We start from the raw sequence: 26146 nt of genomic DNA on the forward strand, positions 1-26146 counted from the left end.
CATGGAATAGGATATTCCAGAAGTCAAAGGAACTAGGACTAAAACCAAGAATCACCTACCCAGCAAAATTCAGTATAATACTTCAGGGGAAAAATTGGTCTTTCAATCAAATAGAGGACTTTCAAGCATTCTTGATGAAAAGACCAGAGCTGAAAAGAAATTTTGACTTTCAAACACAAGAATCAAGAGAAGCATGGAAAGGTGAACAGCAAAGAGAAGTCATAAGGGACTTACTAAAGTTGAACTGTTTACATTCCTACATGGAAAGACAATATTTGTAATTCTTGAAACTTTTCAGTATCTGGGTACTGGGTGGGATTACACACACACACATGCAGAAGCACACGCACACACACACACAGAGACAGAGTGCACACAGTGAATTGAAGAGGATGGGATCATATCTTAAAAAACTGAAATCAAGCAGTGAGAGAGAAATATATTGGGAGGAGAAAGGGAGAAATGGAATGGGACAAATTATCTCTCATAAAGCAAAAGACTTTTTAGTGGAGGGATAAAGAGGGGAGGTGAGAGAAAAACATGAAGTTTACTCTCATCACATTCCACTAAAGGAAGGATAAAATGCACACTCATTTTGGTATGAAAACCTATCTTACAATACAGGAAAGTGGGGGATAAGGGGATAAGCAGGGTGGGGGGGATGATGGAAGGGAGGGCATGGGGAGGAGGGACCAATATGAGGTCGACACTCATGGCAAGGGACAGAATCAAAAGAGAATAGAAGTAATGGGGGACAGGATAGGTTGGAGGGAAATATAGTTAGTCTTATACAATACAACTATTATGGAAGTCATTTGCAAAACTACACAGATTTGGCCTATATTGAATTGCTTGCCTTCCAAAGGGAAGGGGTAGGGAGGGAGGGAGGTAAAGAAGTTGGAACTCAAAGTTTTAGGAACAACTGTCGAGTAATGTTCTTGCCACTAGGAAATAAGAAATACAGGTAAAGGGGTATAGAAAGTTATCTGACCCTACAGGACAAAAGAGAAGTTGGAGACAAGGGCAGAGAGGGATGATAGAAGAGAGAGCAGATTGGTCATAGGGGCAATTAGAATGCTCAGTGTTTTCAGGTGGGGGGAGGGGACAAAAGGGGAGAAAATTTGGAACCCAAAATTTTGTTAAAATGTATGTTAAAAGTTAAATAAATAAATAAATAAATGAAATGAGAAACTAAAAAAAAAGAAAGAAATCTGTAATTGTGTAACTAGGAGGGGTTTTTTTTTTTGACTTTACAAATTTTTGTACAAACTCTAAAACAAAGAAGAAAGTGACCAACATAATTTCACACACAGTCCTTGCTACTAGGGATGCTGATCTTTACTTGAGTTGGAGAATTCTGGATTGTAGTAGGAATAAAGTCAATAGGATGCCCACAATAATCTGGTATTAACATAGAGAGCCCCAGGAGGTAGGGGGCACTAAACAGCTTACAGAGGGGCAAACAAGCCCAGGTTGGAAAGAGATCAAAGCTTTTATGCCAAGCAACAGTGAGATCTAACCCTTGGGTGACCACCCTTCTAATCTGGATGACAGAGGGTCTTCCACTTCCCCCAAAAAAAAGGCATAGAAGAGAATACAAGGCCACAGAAAGTCACAAATAAGTAGCAAAGCTTTGAGAGCTGCATGATCAACCATATATTTCAAAAGAAAAAAGTCAGTTTCATGTGTAGATCCTCTTTTTCTGTTCTACAATATATGGAAATATTCATTTCATTTGATGGCCTTAAAGATAAATTTTTTTTTTTTTTTTTTACAAATTTCTCCTTAACAATGGCTGTGAAGGTCCTGCTGTAATTCTATTTTAATTTTATGGTATGGCCTTTTATGTTCAGAATATATATTCATTTTGAAGTTATTATATGGTATAAGGTGTCAGGCTAAATGTAACTTCTACAAAATCCTCAGTTTCTTTCTACTTTCCAGTTTTCCCAGTAGTTCTTGTCAAAAAAAAAAAAAGTACTTCCCTCAGTCACTTACGTTCTCAGGATTCTCCAGTCCTAGACAAGGACTTTCAGCCCCATTGGGTTGGGCTTTTACTGCCTCAGCTGTTCCACTAATCTGCTCTTCTAGTTTATAAGGAACAGCAGCCTGAGATCTGGGACAGCTAAGCTTTTGTCCCTCATCCTTTTTCTCATTGTTCCCCTTGCACTTCAAGATGTTTTGTATTTCTAAATGAATTTTATTATGTTGTCTGGTTCTAATAACTTGATTGGCACATGACCAAAACAATAAATGAGTATAGGCAGAACTGTCATTTTTACTGTATTAGTACAACCTAACTATGAGAAGTGAGCATCCTTCCAATTAAGTTTACCTTTATTTCTGTAAAGATGGTAAGTCGTTGCATTGGCCTAAATCTCATGTATATGCACTGCCCTTATTCCTTCTTTTTTCTATTTCCATTCCTATGATTACGACTGTTACTAGGAGTCACGAACCTCAGCATCCTCCCCATCATGGTGGCCAGGGGGCACCAGAAAGACAGCACTGACCTGAGGCTCAAGAAGACCCAAGTTTGTCAGGTCACTTCACTGTTCATGTGAGGATCAATGAAACAGCATGTAAAGCACTTAGCAAACCTTCAATCCCCAACATAACTTCTAGCTATTACTATTAATAACAACAGTAAAACAGCTGCCACCACAGCAGCACATTTCTATGTGAGGTTTACAAAACATTTCCTTCAGAATAAGCCTGTAAGATGGACAATGCAGGTATTGTCATCTCCACTTTATAGGTGAGGATACCAAAGGTCTGGAAAAGAAGTACCGTGCCCCCAGCCCAGGGCCTACTCTAAACCTGCCCTTATCTCTTATCTGGTCCCGTTTGAGGCCACTGTCACAAATTTCAAAATATCTAACATGCCTTTTTCTGAGGAACATAGCAAAACTAATTAACCTATATTGGGATGAAATCTATGCTTTGGGTTTCACTAGCATTGTGCAGCAACTAACCAACCACAGTTATTTATACTACAGGAAGTAAAAATAAGCACAGTCTCTCCATTTGTTCTGAACACATTCATGTTCAGAATTAAAACAGCATACCTCTCTCCCTTATTTAGTCAACTACGTTCCTCTTCCTTTACCATTATCAAGTCCCTCCTGAATAAATATTCGTCTCTTTGAGTTTCCCAGCAAAAGCCAAAAACTTGTTCTGGTCTTTGAAACCCTGGGCACTAGTAACAACTTTCAATGGTAAAAAAAAAAAAAAAGTTGTTTTTGATTATATGCCTCTCTCCCCTCCCCCAAGAACTACATCTGTTAGGCCTCCTTTGCTCAAAAGCACAGCAGCAAGGGCCTAATGATAGAGAAAGGAGGTGAGGGCCTGGATCAGGAGCTGATCTTGACAGCAATGCTGCCCCAGGAGAAGGTCCAGCAAACTGTCCCATTTCCTGGGCCGGAATGAGCCCTTAATTTTGCCAGAGAATATCAGAATGCAGAGATCTCAGAAGCCCTCTAGGCCAGCCCCTATCTCACCCAGAAGCCTTCCCACAACATTCCCAACAAGTGAGTATCTCACTACCATTCCACTGCCTCTCCAAGGCAGCCCCTTCTACCATAGGAGAGCTCAGACTATTGGCAAGCTTTTCCTTCTGTCCAGTCACTATCTGTCTCTCTGAGGCTCCCACCTGGATCTGTCCTCTGAGGTCAAGCAGAAAGATCCATTCAAACCTATCAGGAAGCATCAGGAACTATGCCAGGTACTGGGGATACAAAGATATCAAGGTTGAAAATCCCATACAAATTAAATAGAAGGTAATTTAGAGGGAGATGGTAAATCCCTTGATTTTCCTTCAAATCCCTGAAGACTGTTAAGCCTCTCTCAGGCTTGGCTTCTTGGGATTAAAAAAACTATCTTTGAGGGAAGAAACCTAGGCTATCTTGAGGCCAGATGAAAAAATGCTCCAAATCACTACTAATTAGAGAAATGCAAATTAAAGCAATTCTGATTCCTCATACTTATCACAGTAACAAAAATGACAAAAAGGAAAAATGACGAATGCTGGAGAGGCCGTGGGAAATCAGGCCCGTTGTTGCACTGCTAGTGGACACATGAATGTATACAATCATTCTGGAAAGGAGCTGCAATACTACACAAAAAGTCACTAAATCACGTTGGATTGACTATTCCACTCCTAAGCCTATATCCAAAAGAACCAAGAAATAGGAAGAGGTCCCAGAGGTACAAAATATTCATCGCAAAACACACTCTGAAAATTCAAACTGAAAACCTGACACAGGGGACACGAATCTACTAGAATAAGGAAGTAGAGGAACATTCGAAAGGACCACTAGTTATTAAAAGAACATCCTACCAACTGGAGCTGTCCTAAAACAGAACAGGCTTTCTGGAAAACTGGAGCATTTCCTATCACCTGAAAGTATCTGAACTAAGCTTATAGGGGAATGTGGCATAGTTTCATGTTTCAGATAAAGGTTAGAGCAGATGACCCCTGAGATGCCTTAAAATTTAACAACATTAAGATTTTCAAATAGAACTAGCGGAGAGGCCTCCACCAGAAGACAATGATATACCTACAAGCAATGGCCAAAATGCACTGTAGTACAGACTACAAGGCTTTGTGATGAGAAAAAAAACAGTACAAGCTACACTGAGGCAGGACTAAGGCTCCTGAGATACAGTGCTGAAAGGCATCTAGTCAAACTCCTTCTTTTAGATGGAATCATGGAGGCTCAAGAGAGTAGGTCCTCTGACTCAAAGTTCAGGACCCTCTCCACAACATCATTATGCAACAGGGAAGGGACTGTGATTTATTTTGAAAAGAGGGTCATGAAGCCCATGAATCAGGGTCCAAGGTGAGAGCCACACACCTAAGTGCAAGGAAGAAGACCTCTGAGACAGGGATAAAAGAAACACCGCTCTTTAAAGATGTCTCCAGTGCAGTGACAACCATTCACAGATTTTCTATTAAAAATACCTCTTTATGCCAGCTAAAAGTTACCCATGTTCCCACAACTAAGGCCAGTGAGGTAGAGAGGGACTGCTATTTTCCTCAAGGGGTTTTGAAAAAGAAATAAGCATTTTTAAAATATTCCATAATTAATAAAATAAGCATTTTTAAAACCTCATAATGAAGAGCTCTACTTTTCAGTACAGAAGTACAGCTGTGATGTAGTACACTCATCACAAATCCGACACTGTGTCCACTAGAGTCACGACTGGAATGAAGTCTGTGAGAGGAAGGTCCATAGGGAAGACTTGCTTGCCAGTCTTCTACAGCAATAATAGCTTCCATTTCTACAGAACTTTATGTATTTTATATTCAAACTTTATATATATATATATATATATATATATATATATATATATATATATATATATATATATATATATATATATATATATATATATATATTTCTATAGAACTCCTCTGAGGTAGGAGCACCAGTGCCAGGGTTCCCATTTTACAGATGATGACCCTCCATCTCTGGGCTGTGCCTTTTCCCTGGCTGTCTCCATGTCTGAAATGCTCTTCCTCTTCACTTATGTCTCCTGGATTCCCTTAAAAGATTCAGATTAAATCCCACAATCTGAATGAGGTCTTTCCCGACATGGTCTCTGTCCTCTTCCCAGCCCAGCTGCTTTCACTCTGAGATTACCTCCTACATGCCCAATTTTTGGAATGGTCTCCATTAAGATTGGAATTCCCTGAGAGCAGGGATCATGTTTTTGCTTTGTAGCCCTGGTGCTTAGCACAGGACCTGGCACACAGTAAGTTCCTAATAACTGAGGGCTGCCTAACTGAGACTCAAAGGGTGAGAACTTGACCTTGAACCTTGGCTTTCTGACTGACTAGCAGGAGCTCTTCCACTGATGCCTCCCAAGCAATGGCTAAGTTTGTCTTCCAATTACTTCTAGATGGCTTTGCTATTGTTGAGGTCTGAAAGAGCTAGTGAGCAAAAGGGTTAGGTGCTTAGGGTTGAAAATGCACTAGCTAGCTGAACAAAGAAGTAAGAAATGTCTCCTTTTGGCAGCAGAGGCTCTAAAAAAAGAGAAAAGCAAGCTTCATTGCATGTCTGAAAGGCAGTCGCTAGAAGGGAGCTGAGAGATCCTCCGGTAAGCCCAGTTCTGCTGCAGATGAGGAAAATTCATTGCAGGTAAAGAGGCTCACACAGCCCCCGGGGCAGCGGGGGGGGGGGGGGGGGGGGGGGGGAGGGAGGGGGGAGAGCCAGGACTCATTCCAGAACCTGCCTGGTCCACTAAGCCAAATCATGCCCAGGGCAATTTTCCAGACACCCACAGAATTATCCTACAGAGAGAAAGAAAGGAGGCAAGAGAAGGTAAACAATGGCTCATCCAAAAGCTGCTCTCTCCAGCTGCCAGTGTTCCCTTTCCTTCGCATGCATGCAAGCTGTAAAAGGAAAGTCTGAAGATAACCAAGCTCCCCAGGCCTGTGGCTCCCCTCCTGGCTGCTGAGGAAGCCTACTTATACACTGGGAAACCAAAGCCAAAGAGAAGGAATGCCTGTGCTCCCAACACTACCACATGCAGAAATTCACACTGTACGTGGTTACCATCATGTATCACATGGCTCTGGAAAAGGAGGACAACAAAAGGCATCTCAACCACTGGAGTTTAACAGCAGCATGGGCAGCTAGAGGGAAGACAAACACAAGCCAACATGTAGAACTTGGGCTGGGATTTTTCCCAGACTTCAAATAGGATCACCAACACATAACAACAACTGCATGATTAGCGCTCATTGACTAAGAAAACACACAATAATGCAATAAAACTTTCCCAATTTGTATTATTAATAACAGATCTGAAAGCAGTAATAAGTTCATGTTTGCAACATAGGTATATGGTGCACAGAAGACATGTTTGCTTATTTATGGGTCTGCACGCCCCATAACAGATCTGAAAGCAGTAATAAGTTCATGTTTGCAACATAGGTATATGGTGCACAGAAGACATGTTTGCTTATTTATGGGTCTGCACGCCCCTTGCAACATTCACAGTCTTCGGCTGACAATACTTGAAGATGCACATGCACCACAAAGAAGCTTATTACGGGGAACAATGAACTGTCAACTAAGGAAAAAGAACTTTAACAACCTGGAAAAGGCAAGACAGCATATTCTACTAGCATCGGGATTCTTTCTATTTCTCATCAAAAAACAAAACTCTTGTCTCCAATTGTGCTGTATCTTAAAAATACAACCCTGGGGAAAACTGGATAACAGTGTGGCGGAAATTAGGCATAGACCCATACCTGACACCGTACACAAGAATAAAGTCCAAATGGGTACATGATTTAGGTATAAAGATTGATACCATGAATAAACTGGAGAAGCAAGGAATAGTGTATTTATCAGATCTATGGAGAAGGGAAGAATTCTTTACTAAAGGAGAGATAGAATGCATTATGAAATGCAAAATGGATAACTTTGATTACATTAAACTGAGAAGTTTTTGCACAACCAAACCCAATGCAACCAAAATCCGGAGGGATGTAGTAAATTGGGAAAGAATTTTTACAGCTAAGCTCGGGGATAAAGGCCTCATTTCTAGAATATATAGAGAACTGATCCAAATGTATAATCATACAAGTCATTCCCCAATTGATAAATGGTCAAAGGATATGAACAGGCAATTTTCAGAGGAAGAAATTAAAGCTATCTATAATCATATGAAAAAATGCTCTAAATCACTATTGGTTAGAGAGATGCAAATCAAAACAACTCTGAGGTACCACATCACACCTATAAGATTGGCAAACATGACAGAACAAGAAAATGATAAATGCTGGAGAGGATGTGGGAAAGTTGGAACACTAATTCATTGTTGGTGGAGCTGCGAGCGCATCCAACCATTCTGGAGAGCAATTTGGAACTATGCCCAAAGGGCTACAAAAATGTGCATACCCTTTGACCCAGCAATAGCGCTACTAGGACTATATCCCCAAGAGATCATAAAAATGGGAAAGGGTCCCACATGTACAAAAATATTTATAGCAGCACTCTATGTAGTTGCCAAAAACTGGAAGTCAAGGGGATGTCCATCAATTGGGGAATGGCTGAATAAATTATGGTATATGAATGTAATGGAGTACTATTGTGCCATAAGAAATGATGAACAAGAAGACTTCAGAGAGGCCTGGAAGGACTTATATGACCTGATGCTGAGTGAAAGGAGCAGAACCAGGAGAACTTTATGCACAGCAACAACCACAGTGTGTGAGAGTTTTTTCTGGTAGACTTAGATTTTTGTAATAACACAAGAACTTCTTACCAAAAAAAAAATCCCAATGGAGGATCTCAAGGCAAAATGCCTGCCACACTCAGAGAGAGAAATATGGAAGTCACTCACATATTGTAGCAGATCATGTTTGTGTATGTGTATGTGTTTGTGTATCATGTTCTGATTTGTTATACGATTTCTTTCATTTATCTTAGTCTGACTACATAGCATGACTATAGTGAAAATATACTCAATAGGAAAGTATATGTAGAATCTATACCGAATTGTATGCAGTCGTGGGGAGGGAGGGGGGGAGTGGGGGGTAGGTGGGGGGGATAAAATCACAATTGTATGGCAGTGATTGTTAAACATTACAAAATAAAAAAAAAAATACAACCCTGATCCCCTCAGAAGATAACTGTCAATCTTCTACAGCAATAATAACCTACATTTCTATAGAACTCCAGACATACAAAGTAATATCCAACAGGCAGTATCCCTCTGAGGAAGGATGCCCAATGCCACAGTATCTAATGCTGATACCATCTCTTGGCTGTGCCTTTTCAAGGATATGAACAAGGATATTTCAAAGGAAGAAATCCAAGCTATCAACAGTCATATAAAAATCTTCTAAATCACTAGTAAGCAGAGAAACACTAATTTAAATAATTTTGGGGTTTCATCTCACACTTATCAGACAAAAGAGAAAATTAAAAGGTTGGAGGCACTGAGGGAACACTGGCATCTGAGCACAGTGGTGGTGAAGCTGTGAAGTGGGCCCACCACTCTGGAGAGTCATGTGAATTGTGCTTAGAAAGTCACCCAATTGAACAATACCACTGCTAAGTCTATAGCCCAAAGAAATCAAAGAAAGAGGGGAAAAGTTTGTAGGTAAAAAAAAATATAGCAGCTCCTTTAGTAGTAGCCAAAAACTGGAAACTAACTAAACTATCTTCCAGTTGGAAGGATAAACAAATAGTGGTATATAAATGGAATGGAATGTTTTTCTGCCATAATAAATGATAAAACAGACAACTTCAGAGCAAACTAGAAAGGGAAACCTTTATAAATTGATGCAGAAAAGAAAGAGCAGAACTAAGAAAATAACATATAATGAAAACTATTAGAGAAAAACAACTTTGAAAGACTTTGGAATTCTGATCAAAGCAATTTTTAAACAATATGTCCAAAAAAATAAATAAGGATGAATCAACCCACTCACCCCTAAACAGAGATAATGAACTTAAAATGGAGAAAGAGATATACATTTTCTAATGTGAAAAATGTGGGAATGTTTTGCCATATTATATAGACATATACAACTGAGGGATTTAAAAAATCTTAATTTGTTTAAACTGGGGGGATGATGGGTAGCTGAAGAGAGATCAATAAAACTTGCTACTTGAAAAATTTTTAAACTCCATTCCCAGAGGAGACCTGCCACACATCGCTGGGGTCTAATTGTCCCCTTCTTAACCTGAAGCTAAAATCTCCTGCTTTTCAGCAGCAAATCACCAAAGCTTGGTGACCTAAAAAAGTCTCAGACATTTCCCAAAGCACCTTAGTGCCCAGTTCCCTTCAATATTTCAAACACTCTAAAATCCAAGAGATCTGCACCTGTTCAAATCTAAATTAACCTCGACTCCCTTTGACAAGATGACTTGTCAGTGATAAACACATAATAAAGTCTCACTGGAGGTGAGCAAAAATCATCATGGGGCTTCTTGCTTTGGAAGGAGGCTGTTCAATATTAAGTTCATAATAATGAAAATCTAAGTTTAAAAATATGGGATTCTATGAATGCTAAAAATTGTTTTTACAAGCAACTGGGAAATAAGATACACAGGTAATGGGGTATAGAAATCTATCTTGCCCTACAAGAAAATAGAGGAGATGGGGATAAGGGAAGGGAGGGGTATGATAAAGGGGAAGGCAGATTGGGGGAAGGGGAAATCAGAATGCATGGTGTCCTGGGGTGGGGAGAGGGGAGAGATGAGGAGAAAATTTGGAACTCAAAATCTTGTGGAAATGAATGTTGAAAACTAAAAATAAATTTTTTTTTAAAAAAAGCATCACAAAAAAAAAATATGGGATTCTATTTGGAATCTCCTTTAACTCCATCTCCTTCCTAGGTTCTGAGCTTCCCAGAAACAAATACGTTCTATCCAGGGAGTAAATCAATACATGGAATGGAATAGCTCTTTGACTGTGTACATTTTGAAGGTCTTCTCCCACGCTTTCCTTACTACTTCCCAATTCTTTTGGTACTCTCCTTTCTCAGGATATCTCCTCTCTTTCATTCCTTTGATCTTCATTTATGAATTACATGAAACGATGCTCACCCTAGCTAGACACATTTCTCCCAACCTGAATTTCATTCCCTTAATGCTTAGGTCATACTAAATAAGTTTTAATAACATACTTTAAGTCAATATCAGACCAAAATCTAATATACAAAGCCTTCAACAAAATCAAGATGCATTTCGAAGTATTACCAGTATGTCCTACAGAATTTCTCCTTGGCCTTTCTTAGTCACCAAAAGCCTCTACTCTAAATCTATACAGTGATGAAAGGACTGTAAAGTTGGAGGGAATTGTCAGCAGAGTCATCATCATCATCATCACTGAGATCATTATGTATGACTCTCAAAAGCCTTCCATATAAAAAATGGAGCATCATCACAGATGAAACTTGCCCCCAAAAACAGTTCTACCTCTACCCCAAAAGCCTTTTGAGATGCCTCTCCTACAGTTCATGAGCTCCTGTCTAGGAACACCATGAAGTAAGTTCTGCCTAGGCCATCCATGCACCTGACTTTCTCTAGATTTTTCCCACCCTGCCCCGCTCAGCTGAGACCCCACACTCTCAAAACACACAATACACTTTCCAGACCCCTTTTATGTACAGTACTGTCTCCCCCAGGAGAATGCAAGCTTCCTGAGGTTGGAACTCTCTGCTTGCTGGGTTCTCATCCCTTAAAACAATGCCTGGCACCTACTAAATGCTTAAATAAATGCCTTATTTGCCCACAAAATTTTAATAGATGTTGTCATAACAAATATTCATAACTTTCAACCTACGTAGAAAAGTTCTCAAAGTATAAAGAACTGATGAAAATATCAAACCCACATGGATAGAGGATGAAGTATATATCATACCCATTTGAGCTATTTACTACTAGAGTTGCCCATCAGTCAACAAGTATTTATTAGGCTGGCACTGGGATAAGTGCTTGGAGACACAAAGAAAGGTAAAAACATGGTTCCTTCCCTCAGGAAGCTTTCATTCTAATGGGGAGACATGTAATAGCTATGTACATACAACACAGACTACAAATGAAAGACAATCTCAGAAGGAAGACCTTGGGGGTATGGGGCATGGTACTAGAGTCTATGAGTTTACATTTCAATGCTTTGATTCAATTACACAACAATTATTTTGTCTATCTTTATAATAGTCCACCCAACATTAAAAACAAAAGAATAACAGGATAGCAATCCATCCCGGGACTTTTTAGAACAGTGCCTGGCACATAGCAGGTGCTTAATAAATGCTTATAGGCTAATCGTTTCTATCTGAATTCCACTGAATATAAGAAGGAGTGATAACAACACTGACAACAACAATAATGAAGATGATATTTATATAGCTCTGTTGCTCCTGGGAGAATGTGAGAGGCCAACTAGTTCAGCCTACCCTGAACAAGAACGCCTGACCCCATAACCCTAATGGCCATCCCATGAGGAGCAAAGCCTTCAGGGGAAGGACCAGCTTACACCTTTCTCTGCATCCCCATCACTTAGCATAGTGTCTGGCACAGAGTAGGCGCTTGCTGACTCTCACTCTGAAAGCGAGTCCCTTAAGGCAATCCATTTTGGGTCAGCTCTAATTGGTGAGAGGGAGCTTGACCATATCTACCTTTCTGAAATCTCTACCCTGTGACTCCTTGTTCTACCCTCCAGGATCAAGCAAAACAAATTTAATTTTTCTCCTATGAGACAGTCCTGTCTAAGTCTCTTACTCCTATCCAACCCTGGAACACAAATGCCAAATGGGTCTTTCTTAAGCTCTGCATTCATCATGTCATGGCCCCTTGTCAGTGCCTCCTATAGCCTACAGGAACAAAACCAAACTCCTCAGTCTTGGGGTTCAGTAGACACGTCCCAACCATAACTTGACTGCTCTCATCTGTCTAATCCCCCCCACTAACCCCCACCCGACATCTTCCATTCTAGGATGACCAGTCTCATAGATGGGTAAACCATAGCCATCTTCCTTCTATACCACGTTTGCTCGAACTGCTAGGTCTCTCTACACCACCTCCACAATTCTTGCTTAATTATAAAGGTCCAGCTCAAGTCTGCCCCCATAAAAACATTTATATAACTCTAATCCACACTGATCCCTCCCTTTTTTCAAATTCTATACCTGCCATTTATTGAGTAACAAAATGCTCACTGATAAATCATATTTTGCATATATCTTAACTCCCCCTAGGACCTGGAAGCTCTCTAAAAACAAGGACTAAACTTCTTTAGTAACTCCAGTTTTCAAAGAAGTTGCTGAGTAAACAGGTACTCAATAAACGGGAAAATTCAATTCAATATGTACCACCAAATGTGTCAGTCATAAACCATGTTGGTTTAAAAAGATTATAAACCCCTTAGGCTCATTGATATTTTCTACCAGGTCAAATCTAGTACTTCAGTAAAAATTAGCCTAACTACAGGGCTGGACTAGATTACGTCAAAGGTTCATTTCTGTTCTGAATCAATGATTCCTATGGTACAGCTAAATAGAGTACATTTATCTGTTACAGAATGGAATGACCAACATTAAGCATGGGATGATCAAGGGAAGCCTGAAATCAGCTGGTAGTCATCAGCAAAATCAGACCCAGGATTGAGACTTAAACAAATGATTCAATTCACTGAAGACTGTAATTCTCAATATGACATTCAGCAGATCAAAAGGACACAAAAAGAAAGAAAAAACGTTAAATGCTGGCAAAAATTAATCATTTTTCCAGGCTCAATATCACTTTTTTTAAGTGCTGAAGGAAGCTAACAGCCAAATAAATAATTCCAATGAGAGCACAATTATCAATGATCAAATTATCAAAGATCAAATCATTTGCCCCCCACTGATGATTATGAGCAGCTCTACCACATGGCTAAATGGAAGCTATTAATCCAGTCAATAAGCTGGGCAGATCAAACTATTTTTAGGTTTTTTTTAATATATAAACAACTAGCCGATACATTTATATAAATGGCTAAGGTAAGGCTTCATATGTCTACCTGCTGATCCTTCACTGACAGCCTGCTGAGAGGATTCCCTACAGTATAAAAGGAGATGTTAAGTGCCCCAAGAGACAGGATAGAATGGGTAACTGGTATTCCTCCTGTGAGCCCTGGTAGGACCTTGCAAAGTCTGTGTTCCAAGGCCATGTGTCCTGATACCAACCACACTGAGATCAGGGACACAGCACCAGGTGGATCTCATGGGGATGACATTAAATTTTATAGGCTCTCATAGACTCTCTCCCACATTACAGAGCAATAGCATCTTATGTCAGTGAAGGAAAGAAACACACTAACAAAATTAAGGGCATCGGAAGCATTAAAATATCTATATTTCTGATCATTCAAAACTCTGTGACTCAGGTGGCCTCTGACAGTATTAATGTGGCACAAAGAGGGCCCCATCCCTGCCTTCTTTTCTTATCTTGTGGGATCCTGGTCCATATCCTCCCATAAATTTTTCCCAGTAACCCAGTGAATTACATCTTAGAGATAAATAAATACATATGTGAGCATGTATTCTTGCCCCAGATGCCCTCCCCACTTTTTTACACATATCAAACTTCCTTAGGATGCAAAAGTCCGCTTTCTCAATGCATAAGGGCTCCTGCTTCTACTGCTTCTAGTCTCACCTAAGACACTGTTCTTTTCTCAAGCTGTATGCAGCTCATCAATTTCCTGCTTCTGCTGTTGCATTCTAGCGTAACAGAAGCCTGTCTGAATGTTTCCAATCCTCCTGTGAGAAGCTGAACTAACCAACAAAGAGCAGGCACCAGAATTCCTAGATTCGGTCCCAAACTCCACTCCTCATTCAAGAGCAAATCAATGATCCTTCTCCCAGCCCCCCCACATCCATCCGGCATTCAAGTCCTCCTTTGGAGGAGAAAGGTGGAATTCATAATACATTTCATAATAATCTTCCAGTAACTAACAAATTAGTGTTTTCCCCTCTACCTGGGAAGGTCACTGCAGTCAGACAGTGAGTTGGGCCCAAAACAGAGGAGGAGTAACAGAAAGGGCTGAATTCCCTTCAGGAAACTACAGTACTCTCAGTGATCCCCAGCTGCAACCTGGTGCAATAGCCCATCATTTGAACATAAATGTCCTACAGAAATGATGCTACATAGTCCCAAATCTTGAAACACCACAATGTCTCAAAATGAGAGTTGAAAGAGTTTCAAAAAGATATACTGTGGGCACAAGGGGGCTGAAGCCTGTTTCCAAGGATGACCTGTACATGTAAGAAAGGCATAACGACTACTGACAGGGGGGTGTCCGATAAGAAAAAGTGGGTCTTTATGAGTCAGTTAGGCCAATACACAGACTGAGAGGTCCCCTCATATCCACAAATGAAAAAAAGAACTAAATCAAAGTTTCTAGCATATGGGATGGCTCTTCTGTGGAGAGTCTATGGATGGATAAACATACACAGGAATGAAAAGATGAGACATCTGCAAAGAATATCCACAATGAGTACATTTGTGAATCTAGGACCACTTACCGTTCAATGGCAACAGGAAGACTTTCAAGTAGAATCAAGATTTTGAAAGTTAATTTATTTGTTTCTTTTAATTACATCCAAATGCATTTGAATGATTATTTTATGGAAGTTAATTACAAAATTTCCAGAGGTAAATTAGTGGGCCATTACTTCTCTAGTACCTAAATTTCTGCATTAGCTTATTAACCCTCCTAACCAGTCTTTATCTTTCAGTATTCCCTAACTACTACCATCTTTCAAGCAAAAAGTACCTTCTAGGAAGCTAGAAAGAGAGAAAGAAACAGTTTGTCAAGAGCCCTCCTGGACACCCAAGTTGGTTAAGAGAAGGTGAAGAGACAGTATAGAGGCAAAGACTAATAAGCCTGAGCCTCATCTAGAAACCTTTAAGAATTGTGTGTCCTTCCGGACAGTAATTCTTCATATAAGTACATCACAGAATTAGGGGGGAAATGCTCCATTATAAATGTAGGGAGTTACCATAAGATGATGTTACTTTTTTAAAAAAAGTACCAGGATTAATACATCCAAATAAGTGCTGTCACCATCAAAGCAGTTTCTCTTGGAATATTCTGTTCATTCACGTTTCCATTGCTCAAAACACAGGTGTGGGATTCCTCTTTTGAATGAAATGCCTTCAGAAGCAAGAGCATATTCCTTCTGATATTTAAAGGTCGCAAACTAGTGGATTTGATTTTGGGGAAACTGCCAAATTCAATGAGTCCAATGGGGAAATCAAAGTGAGTTATATTGTTTGAGGTCAAAACTGCAAGGCACAACTGTAAAGTCATAAGACTGGTTCCCCTGTCTGGCTCACGGACCAGTGTTAAAGGCAATTCCAAAATGTTTTGAGCAATAAGAGCAATACCAATTGATCAGTAATACAATCACCCAACCCTGTGCAAAGTCAGTTTTCATTTGGATGCATATATTCTGGTACCTTCATTTAGAAAATACATTTCATTACTTTCTAGTTAGCCTATATATGCACAAGAGCAGATATTCCCTCCACCCTCAAATTCCTCTCTCTCTCCCTCCCTCCCCCGCACTCATACAGTGATGCAGGATTATCGGTTAAATTTCTGCTGAGAGGACAACTGTTTCAGTTTCCAAGGTGTGGCGGTGCCTGGATGTTTTCATAACCAGATTGTTTTATTTTCCACACACACCATATGCAAAGATAGCATCATCACAAAAAGGGATTTATGGAGCGCCCTAATAGAGAATCCTAACAATCGCTCTACAAAAGCAACTATAACCAAAATATATTCACACACGCCCATACACAAGAGACAGAGACACAGCAATACCTTGGGTCTAAATTTACATTATTATTAAGCAAGGAAACCGAATTATTTTCAGGTGGAAAAAAAAAAACAAGCAGCACTGCAGATGATCACAATGCTAGGCAACCGACCTTTTTTTGCTTCAACTGAAATTCCTAAACCTGAATTCCCCTGGTCCCCCCGTCCTGCACCACCACCACCCCCCACGCACACCCAACTCCCCACCAACCTCACAGGGGTTCCTGGGCTGGTCCATGGAATCTGATGACATCACTCCCTCTTCCTTCCTGGAATTCTAAACCCTGCTGCTCTCCCCTTGCACACAGCTCCCATCTCCATAGCAACCTCACCTCCTCCTGCTTCCCTATTGGCCTCATGGAGCAGGATACACAAAAAGGTTTTCCGTTCTCCTAAGAAAAAAATGATGCTTTCAACAGGAACTCAAGCTAAATTTAGGTACTTCAGATTCAGAGTCCTATGACTAAGGAAATGCAGTGAAATATCCTCCTTCCCACAAGGCACTCTCCACTCACCCCCACCCAAAACTAGTCATTTTATCTCATCCCCTCGGCCTGTCCCTCACCCCAAGATACGGAGACATCCATTGAGCTCTAAAGCAACTGGACTGTACCACATAGATCAGTCTGCAGGAAACTAGTTCATCTCTCCCCTGCCAAAGGTGAATAAGCAAATGAAAACACAGGGACCGTCTGCATCCTCTTCTCCAAGCCAGGCCCAAAGGGCCCTTCTAATGATCCAGTAAATCAGATCCTCTCTGCTATTCACTGGAGAACAGCACTCTCACCTTCACACAGGGACCAAAAGAACCCAGTTGGGGACCATGAGATAAGTCTTTTATTTCTACCTTGCTCACTGTGGGCGACCTTGAGTAGTTCATCTAAAAAGAATCTACTTTACAGTGGTATTTGAAGGACTTCCGGGCAAACTGATAGAGTATGCTCTGAGATTCATAAAGAGGTTCTAAACAAATATAGGGGACAGTTGATTCTGTTATTAATGAAATTTCTCTTTAAGAAAATAAAACTAGCTAGCATTTATGTAATATACCTCATTTGATCCTCACAACAACCCTATGAGAAAGGTGCTATTTTTATCCCCATTTTACAGATGAGAAAACAGAGGCACAGTTTAGTGACTTGTCCACAGTCACATAGCCACATAAATATTGAAAACAGGATCTCGACTCAGGTCCTCTGGACTCCCAAGTCCCAATCCTCTATCTACTGCACTACCTAACCACCCCAGTAGCTTCTGTCTAAAAATTGCCAATCTTCCAGCAGAAACATCACTTCTACAGGCTAGAATCACAGAATATGAGAGTTGGAAGGGACAGCCAGTCATTTAGTTTAAGCCATGCACGAAAGCGATCCCCATTACCAAACACCTGACAAATGGCCACCCAATGTCAGCAGCTCATTTCTCTTCTGGACAGCTCCCATTCTGGCCTGAGAAAGCTTCTCCTGACATCAAGCCCAAACTAGCTTATTGACAGCTTCAACCTGCTGATCCTGGTTCTGCCCTCAGAGGCCAAAATCCAACAGCTCTATCCCTCCCCCACAAGACATCTGCCTGATTCGTCTCTGCTTCAACCAACATAGGATCACTTCAAATGATCTTCACAGCACACAGATTCTAGGCCTTCACCATCCTGCCTATCCTCCCTTGTTTTGTCAAAGTTGTGTATGTGTGCATATGCATGCACATTTTTTATTCATTTTAAATTTAACTATAAAATGAGAAAAGAAAAAAAGAACATTTCCATGTACACAGAACATGAGAGGATTCAATATAAAACAATAAATTTCCATTTCAAGAAAATCTATGAAATAAATACTACACATTGTACCCAGCTTTTCTATGCTTCCCTCAAAGTTTCTTTTGTTCTCCGCTGTGCATGTTATGCTTACTTTTTCTTCTTCTCCTCCCTTACCCTAGAGAAGGCTACAATTAAACATGTGGAGATAGATACAGATATATGTGTATATGTGTATATATAGGTATATGTACATATGCATGTATGTACATATATACAGATACAGATATTCATAGACATCTATAAACATACATATATAAATACATATACATATATGTAAGATCATCCTATGTATATTTCTATTTGTCATTTCTTTCTCTGAAGGTAGATAGCATGTCCCTTCATAGGCGCAAGTCTTTCCGTGTTATTCTAAATCAACTAGCTCAGCATTTCTTCTATCACGGCAGAACTCCAACTCAATCAAATCCTATCTGAGAGGCTATCTGTGAAAGTTTTCCCCCAATTTTCTGCTTTCCTTCTATTCCTGGCTGCACTGGTTTTATTTATACAAGAAAATTTTAATTTAAAATAATCAAAATTATCCATTTTATACTTCAACAATGCTCTTGCATATCAATGTCCTTCTTAAACTACAGTGCCCAGAATGGAACACAATAATCCAGACGAGGTCTGATGAGAGCAAAGCGGAATAGTGTGACTGTCACCACCCTATTCCCACACACTATCTATATACCTTTAATACAGTCCAACATCTCATCAGCTTTTTTGACTGCCCTATCACACCTGTGACCTGTACTGAATTTACAATCAACTAAAACACAGAGACCTTTTTCAGAGTAAGTGCTATCTAGCCACGTTTCCCCAAAGTGCAAGATTTTACATTTATTTCTACTGAATTTAACTTCATTATTTTCTACTGATTTTACATTTATTCCTACTGAATTAGATTTGGTCTAATGCTTTAACCAGTCCAGATCCTTCTGAATCTTTGGCAGTTCCTGTCTCTCCCAACTTAGTGTTATTTGCAAATGTTATGAGCACAGACCCTCTATACTTTTATCTAAATTACTGATTAAGATGTTAAATAGCACAGATTCTGGGGCAGTCCACTAGAGACATCTTGCTACATTGAACTGCTAACTCTTGCAGCATACCCATCTAACCAGTTCCAAATCCATCCAAATCTCTATCTCTCTTCTCCACAAGTACAGTATGATATATACTTTATTTAAAACCTGGGTTAAAATTGAGGCAAAGGATATCCACACCATTCCTCTCAACTACTAGTTTAGTCAAAAAACCTGCTTGGAATCCCCACTTTCTTTTCCAGATAATCACCAATGACCTTCTAGAATCTTTGCAGAAAATCAAAGTCAAGCTCACTGGCCTAGAGTACACAGACACTGTTCTCTCCCCTTTTTTGAAAATTGGGACATTTGCTTTTCTCCAATCCTGTGGCACCTCTCCCATTCTCCATGATATCTCAAATATCATTGACAATAACTCGACAATTACATCTGCCAATTCCTTCAGGATATGAGACCGTAGTTCATCTGGGCCAGAAGGTTTGAATTCATAAACATCAGCAGGATGCTCCCTTCTTGGCACCTTCTTATCTTACGTAACAAATGCTTGTCAGTCATTTTTATCTTATCATTTCCAGTATAAAGGTCATTCTCCTTTAGAAAGAAAACAAGACACAAAATGAGAATGGAGGGCTGTTTCTTCTCTGCTGTTAGTTATCACCTCCCCATCTACCACATGAGAAAATCTGAGCTCTTTTCCCCAGAAATATAACTCAAAAAAACCTCCTTTTTGTTGTTCTTAGCTTTCCTTACCAGTTTCAGCTTATTGTGAAAACTTGTCAAAACTATTTTTACAAGACTGTGTCCACTCATAATCACCTCCATTTCCTTGATTCTACCTTGAGTACATCTTTTTTTTCTTTCTTTCTTTTTTTTTTTTTAATCTAAGTTGGTTGGTAAGTTTCCTGGGCATTCACACTGATCTCTTTGGACAAATCCCATTTTTCCCCACCTCACTGAAACTGTTTCCCTTCGTGTCTTCAGAATTTCGTTCTTACGTAACTTCCATCCCTCCAATCCTGTGGCACATTGATTTAGAAGCATTTTAATCCATAGGAATCCTACCTTTCTCCTGAATTCATTGAAATCTGCTTTCCAAAACTCCAGGGTGTATGTCCTTTCCTCCATCATCAACTTAAGGATGGAGTGACCTCGTGCCCTCAAAGTTCCCATCCTTTTCACTCCATCAACAAAGTTTCCCTTGTTGGTAAGAATGAGATAAAGAATCAAATTTCTCCTTATTCGTTCCTCCAGCTTTTGAAGGACAAAATTCTCACTATTAACTACCAGGCTTTTGAGAGCTCTAGCACAAGTCTGGATAACTCTAGTTCTCCATCATTACCATCATCCTTCTGTGCCAGGCTTGTGATTTTCCCAAATTCCTTATCTATTTCCTCTTTCTGTCCAGATGGTCTACTGTATGCTACAAAGACAAAACCACCCTCTCCATCTCTGCCTCCTATGACCTTCAACCAAATACTCTGGCAGGTCTGTTCCCCTATCCTTAGAGGGCTCCTGAATTTCCTGACAGCTCTACTTTACGAATATACAATGTTATCCTACTCCCTTTTTACCTTTTTCTCCTGACAAAGGCATATTGGTCCAGTCATGGGTTTTACCTTATCAAGTCTAGGTTACACTTGAAGCACTTCTTAAATTGTGGGTTGCAACCCTGTATGGGGTAGTGACAAATCTGGCAATAGTAAAAGGTTTCTGAATGCGCAATGACCAAAAATTAATTCAAAACCAAACACACAATGATTCTGAGGTGTATCTGGCAGCGCTTGCTGGTGATGCATTGCAACTTCACTGCAGCCTTGGTTCTACACACAGCATGTGCACTTTGCACTGCACATGCCCTCAGGCCACACAATGGCCAACAAACACTTCAGAAAGGGGGAAAGTGGGTCAAGAATGGGAAAAGTTTAAGAAACTCTGGTCTGGAGGATCAAAATTGATCTACCTGCATTTATATTTCAACTAGCCTTTGTTAGGTGTATTCCTTCTCTAGTCACAAATCTAACATCCCTACACTGTAAGCTGTAGCCCAAAAATCCAAATCCTATTCTTAGACAATACCTCATTACAAATCTATTCATTTCCCATATTCATTTTTCTTGTTGCCATTCAGTTCAGTTAGATGGCCTAATGAATTGAGCACTAGGCCTATAGTTAGGAAGATCTGAATTCAAATGCAACGTCAGATCCCTACTAGCTGTGTCACCCTAGGCAAGTCACTGTTTGCCTCAGTTTCTTCAACTTTAAAGTGGAAATAACACCTAACTCCCAAGGTTATCATGACAACCAAATGAGATGTCTAGCACACAGTGCTATATAAATGCTAGCTATTATTATTAGCTATTAATAGGAAGCAGGGAGGAAAATATAAACTCTGTCTCTACTGTCAATCTTTAGTTTCTTATTCAAGACTTCATAATTATTGACAATCCCTCTTTACTTCAGCCTGCAAGTGTCACTGGTGCCCACATGAATTCTGAGAAGTGAGTTCTTGTATATTTTCCTAAGTCTTGGAAGGTTCTCTCTTACGTCTTGGATCCATGCCCCCAGAGACAACAGACCCCTCTATCACTGTTAACAGGTCCAAAAACAGTTGTTTCACAGTCTCTGAACAAAGTATCACCAACTGCTACTCCTCTTCTCTTCTTATTCTGAGCTTTCGGGATCATTTTTCACCTGAGAGCATGGGTGGCTCTACTCTATCATTCTTAGGAGGACAAGCAGCCTGTAACCCTGTATATTACACTCTTCTTGCCCATTCACCATCATCCTGATGAGGGGCAAGCCTCCAAACCTCCACTGCTCCACATGAGATCCCTTTCCTTCCCCCTTGAAGCTTAATTTGGGTATCTTTTGGGGACACTTCATTCTCCCTTACAAACTGAAGGCTTTCTCTGCAACTCTTCACTTTCTCTCATTAGAGAGAGATCAGACTACATTTGGAACACAAATAATAGTTGCCCACATGTGAGAAAACTACAGCTATCACACACTTTATCGCACCAGGTTTCCTACACTTCATAATGGCTGAGACTTTCAGTTTTGTTTCTCTGAACTATCTGTGAGTACACTTCAACTCTAAGCACCTGGTTAAAACTTCTACATCCAATTTTTAATGCTTAAATCTAATCTAGTGAGATTCATTTTAATGATAAATGAAATAATTTTTAAATTAAAAATCTAAATTTTAAAATCATCCTGCAAAAGTATGAAAAATAAGAGACTGGTAGGCGGGAGGGGGAAGGGGGAGATTGTCAACACCATGACAAAACAGCCAAAAGAGGCTTTCCTAAACTATATTTATAGAGGTATAGAGTCCAAAATAAGAGGTAGTGACAGTTCCACTATGTTCTGCCCTAATAATACCATACTAGGAATCCCACATCTAGTTCTGTGCACCACAATAGAGAAGACATTGTCAAGTGATATGTTGTTCACTGGAATTTAAGTTGAATGGGAAAGGATTCAAATCTGATATCCTGCTTTCTCATGACACAACACTTAAACCAATTTGATCTGAAAACCTGGTACTACTGAATGCCCTCCCAGAATGGGCCTATGGAGGGACCAGGGCTTCAGTACTTAGTCCCATAGTTCTAGGAGGGAAGAATACTTCCCTATGGCCATGTCTGATAACACTGACTTGGTCCAGTGGCTCTGTCCTATGCAATAATTCTGAAGGACAAGGCACCAATTGTAACCGAGTAGGAAAGGCTCCAAGCAGGTCAGAGTCTTGTTGTGTGGAAAGGGAGTAGATTAAAATAAGACACGAGGGAGAAGAGTATATTTTCAGTTTGCAGGGCAGAATCCCGGCTCCAGGGCACTAATGCTGTAAGTGAGAAAACAGACTTGAAGGGAAAATGATGTCAGAAAATAATAAAAATAGCCATTTGCCCCAAACAGAACTTAAATAATATGGAACATTTAGCAAAGACAAAATACCCCACTAGTTAACATAAAGTCATCCAGAGTGAACCTGACAACTTGTGGGAAAAGAAGCAAGAGACAGTACAGTATATGTCACTAGCAACTAAGCCTCCCACATCCAAGGGGCTTAGTTCACAAAGAACTGGCATGACCCCATCTCTGAGGATCCTCTTTCCAATCTCACTCTCCCTTTTGTGTTGCTAGATCATACTTGTATGAGGCCTCCCTAGAAGGAGTCCTAATCCTACTCCCTAAATACTATAAGCACTAAGCTAACTGAACTCGAGACTGAGTTCATGTGCTGAGAAACAAGATGGATGCATCTTCCTCTTCTTTGGATGGCGAAGTGGAGGCACTGAAATGGGTTAAGTCATCTGCCCCAGAGGTCCAGGAGGTCGGCTTGATAGTATTTATAAAAAGCTGCATGTAGCAGGCATAGGCAAAGGAATGCTGCATATAAATGTCACACTGCTGCTCCTTATGTGTGGTAGCAACATGGCTACCATGCCTAGGCATCTGGGGACCAAATCTGCCACTTCAATATAACCTTTAGAAAGTCACTTCATTCCTCTAAGTATGTTTCCTTAACTGAAAAATGGTAGGTTGAACCTACTGATCTCCAAGACATCACAGAAGAAATGATACCTAAACAAGTTCTTGAAGGCAGAAAAGGAGTTCAACAATCACAGATGAGAAGGAGCTGGATCCCACGCATAGAAGACAGCCTGAGAAAATTCACTATTAAGAGAGGCAGAGAGCTAAGATGGTGCAAAAAGCAGCATAAGTGAGGATCTCCCCACGAAAACCCTCCAAACAGATCTAAAAAATACATTAGACTGAATCCTGATAGGGAAATCCAAGAAAAAGTCATAGTAAATCATTTTTCTAGAGAAACATACAAGAAAGGACTGTAGACACTGGGGGCAGGGTCTGGACAGCATCCAAGGAAGAGACTATGCCCCAAAGCAAGACGAGACCACAGACCCATTCAGGGGCATCACAACAAGAACAGGGGCCATCTGACAGCTTGGCTGTACATATCCACTTCCAAATTCGTAGCCTAAAGCCTGGAGGGCCCAGAATAACACTCAATAGCCAAAGAAAGAAGAAAGGCCCAGACCTTCCCTCCATAAGTACACAGAGCCCAGATCTAACACCAAGCCCAAAATCAAGAAAGGAGATTGGAAAAATAAGCAAACAAACCAAGAATCACACCATATAGAGCTATTATGGAAAGAGGAATACTCAATACTCACACCCAAAAGAAGATATTGACTCTAAAACATCTAAAAGCAAAGCTTGGATGCAAATCTAACTAGAATTCCTAAAAGAGGTAAAGCAAGAATTTTTTTTTTAAGTTGTAAATGTTAAAAAAAAAAAAAAAGGGAAAAGGACCCACATGTACAAACATATTTATAGCAGCTCTTTCTGTGGTAGCAAATGTGGGAAACAAAAGAAGGAATTGTGTTTCCACAGGGTTAAAATTCCTCCCAGCTTTAAGTGACAGTAGCTAATCAGAGTTGCGATCTAGCACGATCAGGTAAAAGATCAGAAACTTGTACACAGGTAAGTTGTTTGAGGGGAAGCCTACCACAGAGGAGAACATGAAGTGAGGTGTTCAGGAGGCTTCATCCAGCCAATAGATGGGAGGTAGGAGATTCAAATTTGGAACAATATGAGAAGACTTGCATTGGTCTGAATAGTTGCAGCAGTCCCTTAGGGGCTGCTCACTGTGGGGAATGAATGTAAAAATTTTAAAAAGCTTTCCTGATTTCATAACAAGTACTGTTCTTTGTTTAAGGACTGCATGTTTCACAGTTGGGGGTTTGTTTCTCACAGTGGCAAAGAATTGGAAACTGAGGGGATGCCCATCATTTGAGAAAAGGCTGAACAAGTTGTGGTATATGAATGTAAAGGAATACTATTGTTCCTTAAGAAATGGTGAGTTGGTGTACTTCAGAAAAACCTGAAAAGGCTTACATGAACTGATGCTGAGTGAATGAGAAGAACCAGGAGAACAGCGTACCCAGTAACAACAACATTGTTCGATGACCAACTTTTTTACACCTAGCTCTTCTTCACAATGCAATGATCTATGACAATTCCAAAAGACTCATGATGGAAAATGCTGTCCACATCCAGAGAAAAAACTATGGAGTCTGATTACAGATCAAAGCATACTATTTTCTTTTTCTTGCTTTTTTGTTTTTCTTTCTCATGTTTTTTCCCTTTTCTTCTGATTCTTCTTTCACAACATGACTAATATGGAAATGTTTAATATGATCATACATGTATAGCCTATATCAGATTGCATGCTATCTTGGGGAAGGGAGGAAGAGAGAGGGGAAAAATTCATTCATTTAAAAAAAGAAAAAATAAAGTTAATGAAGAATAAAAAAAATTTTAAATGTTTTTATAAATGAGCACACTAGAGGAAAAAATTGGAAAAGGAATGAGAGTTATGGAAGAAAGAATTGACAAGGAAATTAATAGCCTGGCACAAAAGATACAAAACCATGCCCAAGTAATAAACTCCCTGAAACTTCAAATGGACCAAAGAGAACTCAATGACTCCATGAGACCACTATAAATATTACAATAAAGTCAAAAGCCTGAAAAAAATAGAAGAAAAAGTAAGGGATCTCACGACAAAACAACTGACCTGAAAAACAGAAGAAAAAGAAAAAAATTAATAATCACTGCACTGTCAATGCTATGACCAAGAAAAAAAAGCCTAGTCATCACAAGTCAAGAAATCTTACAAGAAAACTGCCCAGATCTCTTAGAACCAGAGAGTAAAGTGGAAATAGGAAGAATCCAGAAAGAAAGTCACCTCCTGAAAGAAGTCACAAAATGAAAATCCCAGGAACATGATGACCAAAATGTAGAGCTTTCAGGTCAAAGAAAAGATCCTGCAAGCAGCCAGAAAGAATTCTAGGACTGAGGAGCCACAGTCAGGCTCACCTGTGACAAAGCAGAACTGATGATGAAATACGCTAGTCAC

The 26146-nt window shown here is 39.9% G+C and overlaps 1 protein-coding gene across 28 annotated transcripts in view; it reads right to left on the reverse strand.

The window, feature by feature from the left end:
• RBFOX2 (RNA binding fox-1 homolog 2) overlaps positions 1-26146 on the reverse strand; it is a 313475-nt gene that overhangs the window by 230021 nt on the left and 57308 nt on the right. For 3 of the 28 annotated variants that reach the window (XM_072655915.1, XM_072655914.1, XM_072655911.1), the window contains exon 1: positions 16547-16588. The exons of 24 other annotated variants lie outside the window; for them this stretch is intronic. In XM_072655915.1, the coding sequence (XP_072512016.1) occupies positions 16547-16588 (42 nt within the window). Of the gene's footprint in view, positions 1-16546; positions 16639-26146 lie in introns of those variants that run through there. One more of the 28 variants, XM_072655912.1, reaches the window with a different exon arrangement.

Source organism: Notamacropus eugenii, chromosome 3 (genome assembly GCF_028372415.1).
Source record: "Notamacropus eugenii isolate mMacEug1 chromosome 3, mMacEug1.pri_v2, whole genome shotgun sequence".
Lineage (NCBI taxonomy): Eukaryota > Metazoa > Chordata > Mammalia > Diprotodontia > Macropodidae > Notamacropus > Notamacropus eugenii.